The sequence below is a fragment of the Lineus longissimus genome, chromosome 3 (assembly GCF_910592395.1).
Source record: "Lineus longissimus chromosome 3, tnLinLong1.2, whole genome shotgun sequence".
NCBI classification, from domain to species: domain Eukaryota; kingdom Metazoa; phylum Nemertea; class Pilidiophora; order Heteronemertea; family Lineidae; genus Lineus; species Lineus longissimus.
The window spans coordinates 28,125,225-28,141,367 of NC_088310.1; the positions used below are offsets into that span (position 1 = coordinate 28,125,225).

The 16,143-nt window shown below is 41.4% G+C and overlaps 1 protein-coding gene across 1 annotated transcript; it reads right to left on the reverse strand.

The window, feature by feature from the left end:
- Positions 1 to 4,899: 4,899 nt before the first annotated feature.
- On the reverse strand, positions 4,900 to 12,790 carry LOC135484543 (insulinoma-associated protein 1a-like). Its single transcript, XM_064766127.1, has one exon. The coding sequence runs from the start codon at positions 12,585 to 12,587 to the stop codon at positions 11,139 to 11,141; it is 1,449 nt and encodes a 482-aa protein (XP_064622197.1). The 5' UTR covers positions 12,588 to 12,790; the 3' UTR covers positions 4,900 to 11,138.
- Positions 12,791 to 16,143: the final 3,353 nt, after the last annotated feature.

Below are 16,143 nucleotides of genomic sequence, written 5' to 3' on the forward strand. Positions count from 1 at the left end.
CCTGCCAAAATTGTTTCATAAGTTCAAAATTCTGAAAAAAATTTCAAATCCAATATTTTTTTGGGGCTGATGATTTTTCTTCATTTTGAGCAGAAAAAAAAGGGAAAAAAAGATTTGGACTCAGAGATTTTTCATCCTTCAGAGTTGAATTTTAAGTTCTTTAAAGTCGTGGATTCCCAGAAGTAAAAGATATTGACCTGAAATAGCCTTGTGACCTAAAATGGCCGTGTGACCTTACTAAAAGCTGCCAGCTTTGTCAGATGAGGAAGGTACACGCACAGGTCATTATATCACACCATCCTATACTAGATGGACCGACTGATTGGACAGGTTCCCATCAAAAAACGACGCAGGTTGTTTGGCATTCAGTTGACTTCAGCACAATGGTTGATCCATCACGGCATATACCAACACAAGGTCCTAATCACTCCATGTTTCACATGGTGTGACCTTATCGCATCTCACCTGGGCGTCAACGCAACATCTGCGTCCCAAATTGATGATGTTCTGATCAAACTTGACAAATTTGATGATAACCGACACTGCAATCACTAAAGGCCTTTTGTTGTAGCCCTCGTTTGGAATTAAGTGCAAGGTGGTTGAACGACTTGTGTTGTGTAAGTTTGTGATCATGCTTTCGTTTTGTGTTTGGTGTCCTCCCAACTTTGATGAAAAGGATATGCCATGCATTGTGGTCGTTGAGGTCACTCGGACAACGTTCTATTCTGTTTAATCAAAAACTTCAATTGTTCATCACAATTCTGAGTCGCAAAAACTGGATTTTGAACACCCGCATCATGCTGTGCTTGAAACATCCCTGGTCGTCAGTGATTTTATTAGTGAATGATGTTTTCTGTATAAACCTTTGTGTAACACTGATTTGCCGGCAAAACGTGCATTGCAGTGGATACTGATTCTCCAAGGTGATCTCAGTCAAAAGCCAAGATTCGATCACCCCAACGAGACTAGGTTGGCTTTATCGAAGTTGACCATTGACGCAACGCATACTCACTTCTGCCACTTGATATTTCTCTGTTGTGCCACCAAATCCCTCCAGGCGATACGGCCCTGAGCCGTCTGTGTCAACACCTCTCTTGCAAATCCAGCGCTCTCTTCATCGTGGGCTACAACATGTCCTATCATGCTTCTTGGAGTCTGCTAGTTCCAACCGACACATTTGTCCAAACCAAAAGCGAGACTGTGAGTTGACTTGTTCTTCTCCTGATATCATTGTTTCTCATACGCTGGAACCGCCCGGGCGGAGTAAACAGCGCTTATATCAAATCTCCTCCGTCAATGTTGTGGTCTGGTCTCATCACTATAGAGAAGAGTTGAGAGTATTGCTGCATTGTATATTCTGAACTTGTTTTGAGTCTTGCCTAGCTGCTCAGTGCTTTGGTCAGTAAGTCCGAAAGTACTGCATGCCCTTCCAACCCTCAATTGGAGACCTCCCAGCTGGGTGTTTCCCGACTCCCATATCCTCAGTCTTTGGATGGATACCGACAGTTTCCTTGCCAGCCCGTCCTAACCTGTGAAGCATCGCCTCTCCATCATTGTTGACAAAATCGTGGAGAGTCACATCATCTGGATAGTCCAGATTTGTTTGGTGAATGCTGGCTCTGTCCTGAAAAGTGTGCTTGATATCTTCTTCAGACTTATCCTTCCTTGTTGGTTGTCACAGGATTTCCTTAGGATAAAAGTCGACCACCACTCAGAACAGGAGACCATACGCATCCCTGGTGAATTCCAGTTTCTGACCTAAACCAGTCCGTTGGTGAGCCGTTCACCAAGACTGTAGCACACATCTGGCGTACTAGTCTGCTGTGCTATTATGTGATACCGTAATCTTCGAGGATTGTCCACATTGTTGGTCTATGGACACTCAACAGCCGCCTTGAAGTCCACGAAAACGACGAGTGCTGGCTCTGTTGGAACTTGGTGCGTTTCTCCTTCAAAGTCCTGAAAGAGAAAGTCCTATCGATACACCCTCTGCCCTGTCGACAGACTCACTGGTTATCTCGTAGCTTCTTCTCGGTGATCGCTCGCATTCTATCACTGGAACAAGACCAACGTCCTTCCTTGCACAGTTGGGATATTCCCCGATAGCTGCTGCTCTCGGCGATAAATCAACGAACCTGAAATATCACCTCGTCCAAAACGACAAGCGATGTTGTGAGCATATTGAAGTTTCTTCTAACTTTAAACCTTTGTAGTCTCGATCACAGTGATAAATACATATATCTTCCAGGCGACGCTGGCATTAAACTTGGGTCGGAAAAATGCGTCACTCGTAAGATACTATAGAACCTTTGAACATGGCACTTAGCGCTTTTTGAAGATCGTAATGCACTCATCATTTTTATCAGGGAGAGATTCCTTCCTGCCAAGCACCGTGTCCTTTACAGCTCTCCGCGAAACCTGTCAGGATTTCATTGGAAATACGATAGCATTGATAGCACAACTATTTGACAATTGATATTAATGCATTAAATGCATTTAATGTTTTTCATCAATTCCTCCGTTGTGTGTGAGCTAGTAAATACCCCAGATTGGCGTCTCTTAGAACCTGAAGTTCAAAATTCCATTGGAAATCGGACACCGCTGAAAGTCAGGCTGATATGTTATGCATTCTCTGCGTTAACTTATGTATTTTATTTTGCAAAAGGAAGACCTTTATAGAGAGCGAAACTTGGGATCAATTGTGGCATCGTGTGGAATTAAGTCATGGTACAAAGGCATGAAACATTGAGATGAGCAGCTCAAGGAAACATCGTCGTCTTTTTGATATTCTGGGAAATGTTCACAAATAAGTTATTTGATCTAAGCAAACCTTTCCATTATTTCAAAATTACCATCACCTTTTATTGAAAGTGCTTAAAGTTGTTACCAGCCACGTTGATCTTTATTTGGCAAAATCACGCCTACTAATGTGGGAGAAATCACAGTTTAAGGTAATGTTACCGCACTGGCCAGTCTCTTTAATGAAATCAAGACAGGGAAGGCGGAGCTAATATTTCGAAACCTGAGGCTCTTCAGGCGAAGGTTTGGGGCGGAATATAACTCGTCCACCTGACGGTCTCGATTTGAGTACAGAGGTCCCATAGTGCGGTGCTAATTTCAATTCTACCACACCTACCATTTGACGAGTTGCAGCGAGCCTGAAGATTCTAAACTCTAACTATAAAGATGTTGTGTTTCTTGCCAGCGTCCTTCTTTGCTTGTCAAAACAACATTTCAATTCAGAAAAACGGAAAATCTCGTTTTTAAGTAACTTATACCCGCACTATCCCACTGATGACCCATTTAAACACGAAGGAATTACTGCCATATCATCGCTTTCTCATCCATTCACAGAAAGATCAGAATCGGAAATTCATTTTTAATGATTCCTGACACCTTAATCCACCTGACTTTTATTCTTAGCGCCCTTTGTCCTGAAGATAATCAAAAGTTCGTTGTTCCTGTCCTGTGATGACACTGGAACGACTTGCTGGCGAGTTCAGAATCAAATGACTCAGATGAGAATCGGATCTCAGATGGTCTTTGATCTTGTAAAGCCTGCCGAATTCCTGGCTGGCGATGCAGGTCTTTGTCTATGCCTGTCAGCGGGGCTTGGCTGAGGCGAGAGGTGGTCTGGCTGCAGTGAGAGTTCGCTGTGAAGGTGGGGTTCTTCAGGCAGATTTATATCGATAGTTCGTTTTGGGTGGATTGGAAGGTTAACAGTGATTGGATGCTCCATGTGGCGAGGTCTCTGCAGCCTGAGCTCCTTTTATTGATGCTAAAGAAAGTACATCATGTTGCGGTAGAGGGAAAAGACTGCCTGCTGCAATGAGAGTTCGCTGCGAAGCTGATATGCTTGAGCTCTGCATAACCGATCGAGTGGTTACCTAGCTTGGGAGATGTTGCTGAGGGATAACTGAGACCCTATGGGTAATTGGTGGTCATTGACCTTTCTTGAAGGACTGAGCGGTCTGGGGTTTGGAGAGACTGGCTTGCTGCATTAAGAGCTTGCTTTGATGTTCTAAGGGCAGATGTTAGACTGCGTAACCTTTTTGGATGGGTAAAGTGGTGACTGTGCCTTGAAATGGCTCAAAGGAGAAGAACCGATGTCACTGAGACCTCTCTGTCGTTAACGCCTTGCTTTTTGATTCAAATGTGTTGGCAATCACAAACTGATTGTTATCGCGACTCATTGAAAACCTTACAAAAAGCCGAACGCCATGCTGAAAACTTGCGAAATTGGTCTCATATTTCTTCCTAATTTATTGACAGTCTTTCGACTCCATTGTCCATTACGATCATGACCATAGCATGTCGTTTAGTGATAATCGTTATCAGTTGCTTCCCAATTGAATACTTTTCTTGTCATATTATGCAAACTGGAGGAGATGCAGCTTTAAAGAAACCAAAGAAACTACCTATGTTCACCCATCATAATTGTGACTAATGACAAGGTTTTTTGAAAGGTTTGCACCGACCTAGCGCGTCAGGTGATCCTTTTCTTTCAATGATTATGGACTAAGAACAATCGCTGATGTGGGCTCTTCGATTCGCTGCCAGCCTCGCGGGCGCGTGGTGCGGTCCATACCGCGCACAATGGCCACAAGTCCACAACCAATACACGCAGACAAAGACATTTTTCTGCCAGACTGTAATATAAAATTCCATTATCGTGTGGATTTGTGATTATCATTGGGTAGGTTTACATGTGTAGGGGAAGATTATATTCCCAGGGCGGCGTCCCGTGTATTGGATTCTGCGTCCAATAACTCCACAGTGCTGAATTATGCGGCGGCATCAGGACCGGCATATGTGTGGAGGCAATCAGGCTTCGACAGGACAAAGAAATCACAACGATGGGAGAATAACAATAGAATGCATTTTATAAATGTACTGTTCTTTTATTTCATTGTCGATAAATGTTCATACATTGATTTGACAGTCATCCTTAGACTTTTCGTTATTTGAAACAGGGAATCCCTTAGTGAAATTTGGGGCACAAGAAGTTGGGGAGTGGGGAAAAGGTCAACCTTTTCATAAATATACACCATCAGCATATCAATATATCGGACACACCTGGAAGTACAATGTTTTACTTAACCTTTGGACGACTTTGAATCTCAGAGAAGATTTAAAATCAGAAATTCAATTTTTTTTCTTCATCATTTCAGAAAATGAACATTTGACAAATAAATTTACAGAAAAGGTTGTCATGATCGGGTGTCTTTCGTTTTCCCAGAGTCATCGAAGTCTTCAAAGGTTAAGTTATTTTACTCTTACAACAATTAAAAAATATATATCAGCCGGGCTTGATCCTCCACAAAATTAGATCTATACAGATATTTTACAACCTTTTAATGTCACAGGGGAAGAAACATCATTCGCTTGGAAAGTTGAACTATTTACAATATTATTATCACGAGTTATTTCATTATATTTCAACACGCACTTACAAAAATACGTTGGACGTGTAGCCTATGGGCATCAGAGATACAAAGGCGTTTCTCATGAAAAACAAAGCTTGGAGTAATGAACATTGATGGAATTCGTTTGGAACACGTAAGAAGTTTGTCATTTTAGGACCACAGTTAACAAAATCTCAAAAGTGGCGCATATTTTTCCTCGAAAAGTGAGTTTATCTGAGAAAATAACCGCATGAATGGATGCTTTATACATTGTAGCTATTACAAAGGTAATATTCAAAAACCTATCCAGTTTCGTGTTAGAAACTCTATTGTAACTGGAATGTATACATGTGGACAGATAGATGGGAAGCCTAGGTGTTGGAGTGATGGGCAAGAAAAAAATGTAAAACTGCAGTGTACTTTTGACGAGAGGAAAATGCCGTGATACGCGTGTGTATTGCTTGGAATATGTTACCTAGTGTATGAATATACATCTACTGAAAAGAAATATAAACAGATTGTAAAGATGTCAAGACAGGTTGAGCTCTGAGAGGGAAGGTTTGAGGTACGGATATTCGACTCTGATACGAGTTTAAAACGGGAATTTTAATTAGAAAAAAAGAATGGTAAATTTTTAATGGAATTGATTACACAAATGTTACACGCGTACATCGAGGGAATGTTACAGAAAATGCTGGCAATGATAGGCACTCAGAATGCCATTGTTCACTTCTGATGCAATTTTCGCCAAAGCATTGATTTGTTATGTTTTTGCCAGATGCAACCAATTGATCATTTCGAGAGCATCGATACCAGGGTGCTTAATGAAATAGTGTTATGTTGTGATTATAAGAACATTCTCGAGTGATTGGGGAGTGTTGTTGATCTGGTTTGTGACAGTGCGAACGATCACAGGGATGACTTTTGTACTCTATAATAAGAAGACTAAAGAAGACAGTTTATATTGCATTTAAAGAAAGAGGAAAGTCGTTCTGTTGGCAAACTCACATTGTGGCATTATTGGAAGAAAGCGCTGTTTCACATTGGTCTAACGAAGATTCTTTGGTAACTTCGAGCAAGTCATGTGGTGTCACTATTGGCAGAAGATTGAGTTTTCATGGTGGCCAAACATCTTAGCAAATGCCACAAGACCAAAATATTTCACCAGTATCAAAGGTGAGGATAAAGCGTCCATTTGCCTCTCCTCTGCTGTTACAAAGTGGACTGACAATAAATTAGTCATATCTGTAGCCTGCGTGACGTCACACAATGGCTAGTAGGGTGATATCACCGTCCCGGAATGTCTTTATCTACTGGTACCTTAATTAATCGATCGAATTAGCTTGCTGAAAATTGACTAAGTTAGTCCAGGACTGGAATGGACCCTCTAGGATAACAGTGAGTCATCGGACGTTATAACGAAACATTATTGGTCTGTGAGTGCAAGCGTTTGCTGGTCAGATGACCAGAAAGTTGTTCTGTGTGAACAAGGAAACAATGAGATCGTTGGAAGAGTAACTGTTACAAAAATATCCAAACTCTTTGAAAAGTTTCAACCATTTTGAAAATCACTCCTCAAAAAGTTAGATGCAGAAAAGTACAGATATGAGACGGATTACACGCTTTAAATTTCGGAATGTAACTCGGAGGAATGCACTTTATTTGAAAAAATATACCTATGTACATGCACGGTTTACAGATTTAGCGTACACTTTGGTATACGCATGCGTGAACTCATACGTAAGCACGCAAGCAACAACGCGAGTTCAAAACAATGTGTTACGCATTTGTTTTCAGGCATGCGCAGAAAGGAAAATGTAAAATCTTGTTGTTGAATGGAGAATAATGGGGAACACGTTTAATGTTGCTTCAAATCAAGTAATCAAGTTGTTACCGTAATATGAGAGATTTGCATGCTTGAAAACATATGTGTACACGCGTAATTATGAAGTACATACACACGTCACGTGTAAGATATGGGAATGTAGAAAGTATAGAGACAATAGGGACATGTCATGCATACTGTAGACATAAAGGCAAAACATGGCCAGTATGCGTGTCCTCCTAACTTGATTTGAGGTCCATGTACACACATACAGTGTATGTACTGATGTACCTTGACCAAGAAGGATGATACCAACACTGATCATGCAAAGATTGCACCATTTGATTGCACTATAAGAATATATAGAGAAAATAGTCATCTTTAAGTTATATTACAAAGTTGATCCCCTTGGCAAAATACTTTATCATTTACAATTGGATACAAAACAATGTACACAGATTATGTGTTACTGGACTTGAAACAGATCTCGCATACAAAATAGACAGTCTCTGAGCGAAATGTAAATACTCTTTTATACCAATCTTTACATAATAGTAAGTCAAATATATAATAATAACACGCGTCAATGTCGCAAGGGATATATACCAATAGGAATTAGGCTTTAATCAAGCGCCATCAGCGTGACGTCGGTAAAAAAGGATATCTACACCAGGACGTCAAGGGGTAGATCCATGGCTCCAGGAAGCACCTTATTAGTACATCGTCCCACATGGAAATAATCGACGCACGGAGAGCTAACTCGGGTCAAATCTGAGTCAATATCGGAAAAGCGTGACAATTCAGTCGGATTTTGAATTTTTACTTTTTTTGTGCAATTTGTTGATGGAAACTACTAATATGTAGAATAGGAGGTGACTGGGCAGCCGACAGCTGAGTAATATTACCCTTAATAATACCAATGGTCCTTTAACAGCAAAGAGCCGGAACCGGCGTCTCTTTACGCAACTTCATAGCAGCACATTGATAACAATTACGCGATCAATAGCCCGAGCAGACGATGTTTGAGTGCTGATGGAAGCCAACTAAATCAATCACTAACAGTTGCTTATCGATTACTCAGTATGAAGAATTGATTTATAATTTGTTTAGTCTGGTACGGTGTAAACTTATAGAAATAACTCGACTGGATTATTTCAGTTTCCTGCTTGTTTCGAATCCGTAAATCACATTGTGACGTTACGACCATGAGATGAGTATCATTATTTAGGATATAAAAAGATGTGAAAAAAAGGTGGGAATTCGATGGTAAGAAGATATCGCAAGATAATATACCAATAAAAATCCTTCTCAGTTTTGTGCTGAAATTCTCAAATTTTGTTATGCGTATCTTTGTATGGAATGAGTTTATTGGCAACCATCAGCTTTTGCTTGTCATGAAGATATCTGTATGAAAATATATTTATAGACATTTGAATATTGCCTCTGACGTAAGAGTTGTGTATGTGTGTAAAAATAAATAAATAAATAGAACATATATATATGTTGTAAGTGCAAAGCGAAGAGATCGATAAGTAAGTCAAGATGATAATTCCTTTACTAAACACATTGTAAAACCAAATTGCAGATTTTCTTCGTTTTAGTTCGGGATGTGTAAAATTATCCCAGTATTGGAATCCACACGTAGCATGTTACACTAAACTTTCAATATTCAATAAACGACCGGAAGCATTTACTGCCTTTTTTATTATGAAATCGGTAAAATGAACCACAGCAATGAAAACTGTTGTCGTTATGAAACTGTTTTATGTTGAGAAGGAGATTTGTGAAATTGTGAAATTGTGAAATAGCAGATCTGCTTATGCGCGATGGTACTATACCACGGCAATTATCGTCATGTGTATCAAAAATCGAATTTGAGGAACTAAGGGAAGTCATCATGTAGTTCTAGAAAACGAATGCATATATTCAAGAACGAGATGATTTCTTTGAAATATCGACACTTTGCACAACAACGAAACCTAAATACTCGAACAACTTAAAAATAACAACGAGACTAGTCACGTGAGTACCGATGGTGTAAAGTGTGTGTTGATATATATTGTGATTTCAGACTTTTCATATGTGGTCGTAGTGCCAAAAATGATGATAGGTTTAAAGAATTCCAATTGAATTTGTGATACTGAATACTGCCAAAGATCATGGTAGTTTTAAAGAATTCCGACACATACTTTACAACATTACAGTACTTTACAAGGACTGACACAAACCTATGGGAATTACACAAAATAAATAAAAGCAATTGACAGTATTGGGTTGCAGTGACCTGATGATGCATGCTGTACGTGGTGATGCAGACCTCAGCGGATCCATTGTTTAATTATCTCTCATGAGAGGTGACTCATCAATTTAGTCTAACAATATTGCGAAACTTTTCTTTGGTCAGAGCGGTGAGGTGTGTTCGATGACAATAGCTAAGCTCCTTTAAAATGATGATTAACCGAGACCATTTTTAACGATGGTCAAGACCATTTATCTATCAGTAGTTGAAATATTTCAGAGAATGGTATTTATGGCATAATACTTGTGAATAATCGTTTCTTAATTAAAATCACATTAAGTGAAATTTCGCCAGTGTAATTGGAAATCCCTGATATCTATCTGGTGAACTTCCTGAGTAATAACGTTTGATGTGAGGTACGATGGGGTTAATGAAGCTTACGACATTCTCAAAGACAATGCCAATACGCGGTCCATTTTAAATACCCCTTAAGCGGTCACACGCGCCGGTACATCACCCAGACGGTTGCATTAGTCATAACCCTTTGTTTGGCGATTTTCTTGCAAATCCAACTTAGCCCTCCGACAAGAAATCGTTAGAATTCTAAAAGTCGTCTGCCCGCAGGGAACGTCTGCGAAGGCATCTTGACAAGCAGACGACTGACAAAGGGGAGGTCGAAGAACAAAGACCAGACGAGATTCCATCATTTTCACCGAGTTTCAAAGATAATTGTGTAATTTTCCAATCTTCTGCGCGACGTACCGTGCAATGTAGATTAAATAGAAGCGTTAGTCATACGCGTACGCGATCCAGTTTTACCTGAATTCGAATTGTTGTCTTATAATACCGCTAGGAGGAAGCCCTGGTAATTGGTGACTCATTGAAACCACGTTGAGGCAGCATGCATCTAAATGAAACACTTGCTTTCAAACAAGTTATCGGTACAATGCAACCCATTAATATAGACGTACGCCGTGTAAAAATAAATAGACACTCTTACGAAAATAATTTAGACATAATATCATAAATGCATGACTTGGAAATATCTGTTCCATTCTAATAAATAAATACTTATTGTAGACATAAAGTTTCATTGGCAGACTTAAATGACTGGTCTCATTTTTGAGATCTTTAAATACCTTTAAATATTCCTTATATATTGTGATACAGACTTCTGTCTGTATTGACTATTAGCACAACCTTGAACTTTAGATATGAAGACAATAACTTCAACACATTATCAATATGAAAGTTTGGACAACTGCATTGTCAGACAACATCAATGAAACAAAACAGAATGTAGCATCGTGGTCGGAGGGAGCAATATTCTTTACAAGGACAAATACTTCACTTAGGATGAATGTGTAGGGACATAATACAACAAAATAGGGCCAGTGTCATTTTAGGCAAATAGTAGGTGATAATCATACTGGGACATGGTCCAATTTGAGACAGTTTAGTTGAAGGCGACAAATCGCATAATGCAGGTGTAAACAACGATGTGTTACTGAAGTGCTTTGTTTCATTGAAGTTTGTGGACATGCTCGTTTGCCTAAACCATTGGGGTGACACTTCTACTCATCACCTATCTATTCAACAATAGAAAAACGCTCTATTGCACTGTACCCTTTATACACAATTGAATTGTCTTTTCTATAGTCTATGGACGTTAGCACGCTGCATTGAGTGGCATCTGTAGTAGAATCACCTGTCTATTCTCTGAGGGATGACATTTGTTAATATGCCGTGTGAGGCCGGGGGAACTGTAAAATGTACTTGGGCAATACTTACAAGCAAATATCTCGCTCGTGTGCATTCGTGTGTGCTTTTCCAATGTGATTTTGTTCGGGAAACAGTCACCACACACTGAGCACATATAATCCCTTGTCGCTATCGTATGCTGAAGGACGTGTTTTGATCGTGCCGCCTCACTCCGGAGAATCTTTCCGCAGTATTGGCAGGGGTACGGAACATCGTCTGCGTTGTGTCCTGCCATGTGCTTACGAAGATACGCCTGCCTTCTGAACCGCTTTCCGCATGTCTCACATTCAAATTGTCCTTCAGATTCCATTGGGGAGCCTCTGAGGTCCAGTGAGCCTCCCGTTGGCGACAGCCGTAAATCCGTCTGCATGTCTCCCAGAGTCGTCTGCTCATATTCTCTCCTCATGTTGATCGCCGCCAAATCGTTGCTTACGCTGCCCACGGGACTCAAGGAACTTGACATCATCCCGTGATTCATCTGAGAGCCAGCGGAGAGGATCTTTGTCGGTGTGGACTTGGGACTGGCCTGTTGCCTTGGCTTGTGCCAGCGTCGATGTGAGGCCAAGTTGGCGGGGCAGTTGAAGACCTTGTCGCACTCTGGGCACCTGTACTCAACGTGGACAATCCGCGAGCAGCGATGCTGCGCCAATTGAAACGCGTCCTCAAAATGCTCCTTGCAAAGTTGACAGTTATAATCACCTATTTTGTTCTCGATCTTTTCAAGTTCAGCTTTCGCCTCAGGGGTAACTTCAACAAAGTTCAAACTGCTGTCAATATCCCCACTGACATGTCCCTCATCCTCACTATCTGAAAAGTCTTTGATAATTGTCCCAGAGACTGGCGAACTTTTGTCCTCATCGAAGTTGATCTTTCTGGCTGCTTTGGGCTTCTTCGGCGACTTGAGTTTGTCGCAGTCCGGACTGCTACGCTTCTTGTTCGGGCTTGAGAGACCTGTGCTGCCTCCAGGACTGGCCCTGTACAGCCGGTCGTAAGGTGACGACTGGGCAGATATTGACAATGGAGATGAGATGCTCAGTCTGTCAAATCCAGAGAAATAAAACGGCGAGTGATAGGTCGGGGTGCTGTGAATTGACGACGCAGGCGAAGATGTTGGTGTCGAATACACAGATTCCCTGTCGTGTTTTTCAAATATACCATCCACGGTGTCTCTGAATGTCAGTGAAATCGGGCTTCTAGAATAGCCAGAATCGGGTGATCCGAAATTTGTTTGAATAATGTCCACTTCTGAGCCACTGTCACTACGGTCACTGCGGTCATCCTCGGATGTGGAAGGTTTCGGTCTGTAAGAAAAGGGCACAGACTTTTTCTGGCGTTTGACCATCAACGCTCTCGGCATCGTGCTTTGTTATCGTGCGTATCCCTTCTGAAGAATGACTCACCACTCGGCTGCTGAGAGCTTTTATTGGTGTTTGCCGCACGTTGCGACAAATCGACAAAGAAAGTCAGTTGCCCGGCACAGAAACACTGGTGAAGTTGGAAAGTTGTGCTGCTTTTGCCGTATTGCCTTTCCTTGTTTGTTGCTTTAAATAATGCGACGCCTAATCGTCAGGGTTTAAAGTCGCATCTAGGGAGCTGAGTGTCCTCCTGTGGCTTTTATACCGGCACACGCGACATTCATATATTCATTTGTCAACGGCTCGCTACCCCACCCGATTGGCGCGTGGAATGGCTGTTCCAGGAACAAGCCCCGCCTCCCATGCGAACTGCTCAATCACGACCTCGGCTGGAGCAGGTGAAATTGGCGATGAATGAATGAGTGATTCAGCTGCAATCTGTGACAATGTTAGAACATGCGTTGTTTCAATCATATAGAAATCACAATTATTTATACACGGTATCGCATTACTCAACGTGGATTCTAGTGTCTATAACGAAATGCAAATGTTTTCCTATGAAACTGAAATATAATGATTCTACTCGGTGTCTCTCTCCATCAGTAGATGCTGTTGTATAATGCGGCATAATTTGACTTGAAATACTTTGAAGAGTATGGAATTTATAATCAGTATTCGCGCCGTGATTGGGAAAAGCATGGCGTGTAATTGCACCACGATTCGTCTTCACCAGCACCTGTTGATGTCGCATGAGCGAATATGTAACTTACTGAATAATCACAATAAAATGCTGCAGATTTTTGCAGATTATGTGTTCAGCTTGTAATCAGATTCAGCAGAATGTTAAAATATGCGGGTGTTTTGTAATCTGGATAAATTCTCTCCGTGTAGCTGCTGGCATCTCTGTCGTCGCTGTCTCAGCATCGACGCCCAAGATTAGGAAAGTTGGTTGTGGCAGCGGTGCAAGTACGTTACTTAAACCCTTGCCGTCTCCAAAAAGGTTTCGGTCAATATCTATTGGTGACAGATTCTGACCAATCCTTTGGTATCGAGTTCAGCTGGTGTTGAGCCCAACATGAGACCAAAACCTGTATATTTTCTTCGTTGATAGCGCTGGCATTGACATTTTGTCTCTGGATTGTTCACATCAGTTGACGCCCATCGACGAGCAGTACTTTGCAAAGTTTTTTGAAATGCTGATGAACCAGAAACCGATTATTTCAAAGTCAAAGCAATGTCCATGTGATGTGCAGGTACACTGCAGTAATGCATTGTGCCATAATAAACCCGCGGGACTACATGGATGGGGTGACAGCTCCGGGTTGGGGGTTCTGGACCAGTACCGCAGTGGGATGCAAGCATTTGCGAGGAGAGCCTTTGTGGCAGTGGCACGTGCCCTGCATTGTCCCCCATCGAGCTTTTGATAACCGACGCGATCCAAAGCTATTGTCGAAAGACTATTTTCTTCGGTGGTAAATAGCCCGGTATGGAACTCCTCCGATCATACCAGGGGGCACGGCCGGGGTCATGAATAGTTTTGGTGGTGATGGATTGTTCGCGGGATTGTTCCGTACAATGTGAGGTTGGGATAGAGATATTTGAGACTCTGGCTGATCATTCTTCATCAGTTCACGATCGTGGCTCCCGCTGGGTTTGGGTTTGAAAAGAGTCAATATGAATTAATTGGTGAATGCATTGCTTGCATTTCAAAGGAATTTAGGAAACGGAGCGGAGGCATCAGAAACAAAGACTCGTTTTATGACAACTGAAGCACTTGCTTCACCTTAGTTTTCTTGCCCAAATGGACTCAAAACAAAATTATGAAGAATTTAGTCTAGACCCGGGTGTATTCTTGTGCATTGTTTTGTCTCAAGAAATGTATGCCTGTCCGATCTATAACATTTTGGAATAACCGTATTATAAATAGGATCACTTGAGTATGGTTAAGCATGCAGATTTTGAACATCTAGTGAAAATGGATGAGAAATTTTGAACTCAATCTGCACTGTAATCAAAATTCAAAAGGAAACCTGTTCTTTCTAAGGTCAATAAACAGGTGACATCATTAACAACAGCATCACTAGCATATGTTGAGCAATGTTGATGATGAGTGATAATGCAGTACACTCATCAGTCTCTTGGTCATACCTCATCACTATCAAAATGACAATTTATGATTCACTTTATTGCACCACTGTGGTAACGTTGAGAGAGATACTCATAACCTGATTATGAGTAAACCATTGCCATTACTCACTTACCTATCTTTTAAATGATATAAGTCAATACCATAGTGTAATTGATTGTCCCCGATACTTGACTACAAATTGAGAGTAAATTCTGTAAATGTGATAGAAATGACACGTTTTTACGTTCTTTGATTTTGCTAGTTACTCTTAAGTTTGTCGATGAGAGTGGAAACTGATGTTGCTACGATTTGTGAACGCTTGTTGGGCAATGTCGGACTAGCTTGGGGTCGAACCTGTGATTGAAAGTTCACGTGACTCTTGCATGAGGGTTGAGTCTTACACTACCAGTCCTGCTCTGGTGCTGTCGATGATAATCGAAGATTGTCATGGACATCAAGAACACGTGTCGATGGAATGCAGGTGCTAATTGTCTACAATGGCAAATGTGTCGGTCATATAATCTCTTATAACCCTTGGTACAATCAATGATGATTCCAAAAAACCTCGTTAAACATTGGACCTCCCTTCTTAGATTCTTTGTAAACATCGATGTAAACACACATTAAAGTGACAGCCATCAAAACATTGGAAAATTAGAATAGATTTGCCAAGTTCACCTATTCCAATACACTAGTAAATTCTGTGGTGACTCGTCATAGATTCTATTCTAACAGAGAATCTGTGATGCCCCGATGGTTGATGCGACCATGTTGTTGCCAAATTGGCCTGCGCTATCGCTCTTTAAGTTACGGGAGGTGTTTTGCAAGCCCACCTGATATATACGTCACATATAGACTCAAATTGCACTGCCGAAATATTGCCAAACCCCGTGTTAAAATCGACCCAGGATGGGTGGTGCCTTGCCCATTCTTGATTAACAATGCCAGTATCATATTATCCCGCTTTCTATTCACATGATAACGACCTATTATATATGACACGCTTACAAAGTCTCTGGAATGTCCTGGCATGGGCAGCTCCACGAATACAACCCAGGTCTCGAGACCCCAAATCTTCCATTGTTCCTGCGCTATTGTGCCGCTCCTTCAGGATACGTTCCATTGGTTGCTCTTGGCACGAGTCTGAAAACCCTTCAAAAACGTCATTGTGAAGCTTCATGAATGCTGCCCTAAAGAAGAACAGACTCATTTAAAAACTGGTATAGATCAGGACAATGGTATGTCGAGGAGCGTGGGGCACTTTATCATCTATTGTCTTCCGCTGGATGGTGTGCGAACGTGGAGGCATCTGCCCCATGCACACTGTGCCCCATGCGACCGAGTCTCCCACATAACGAAGCTGGATCCGTACCGGGATTATCAAACATCTGTTGGGTTATGATCGACGGAGCACGGTACACAGGCAAAAT

Excerpts from the sequence above, each read along its gene's own strand:
- LOC135484543 (XM_064766127.1), bottom strand. The coding sequence starts at position 12,587 with ATGCCGAGAGCGTTGATGGTCAAACGCCAGAAAAAGTCTGTGCCCTTT.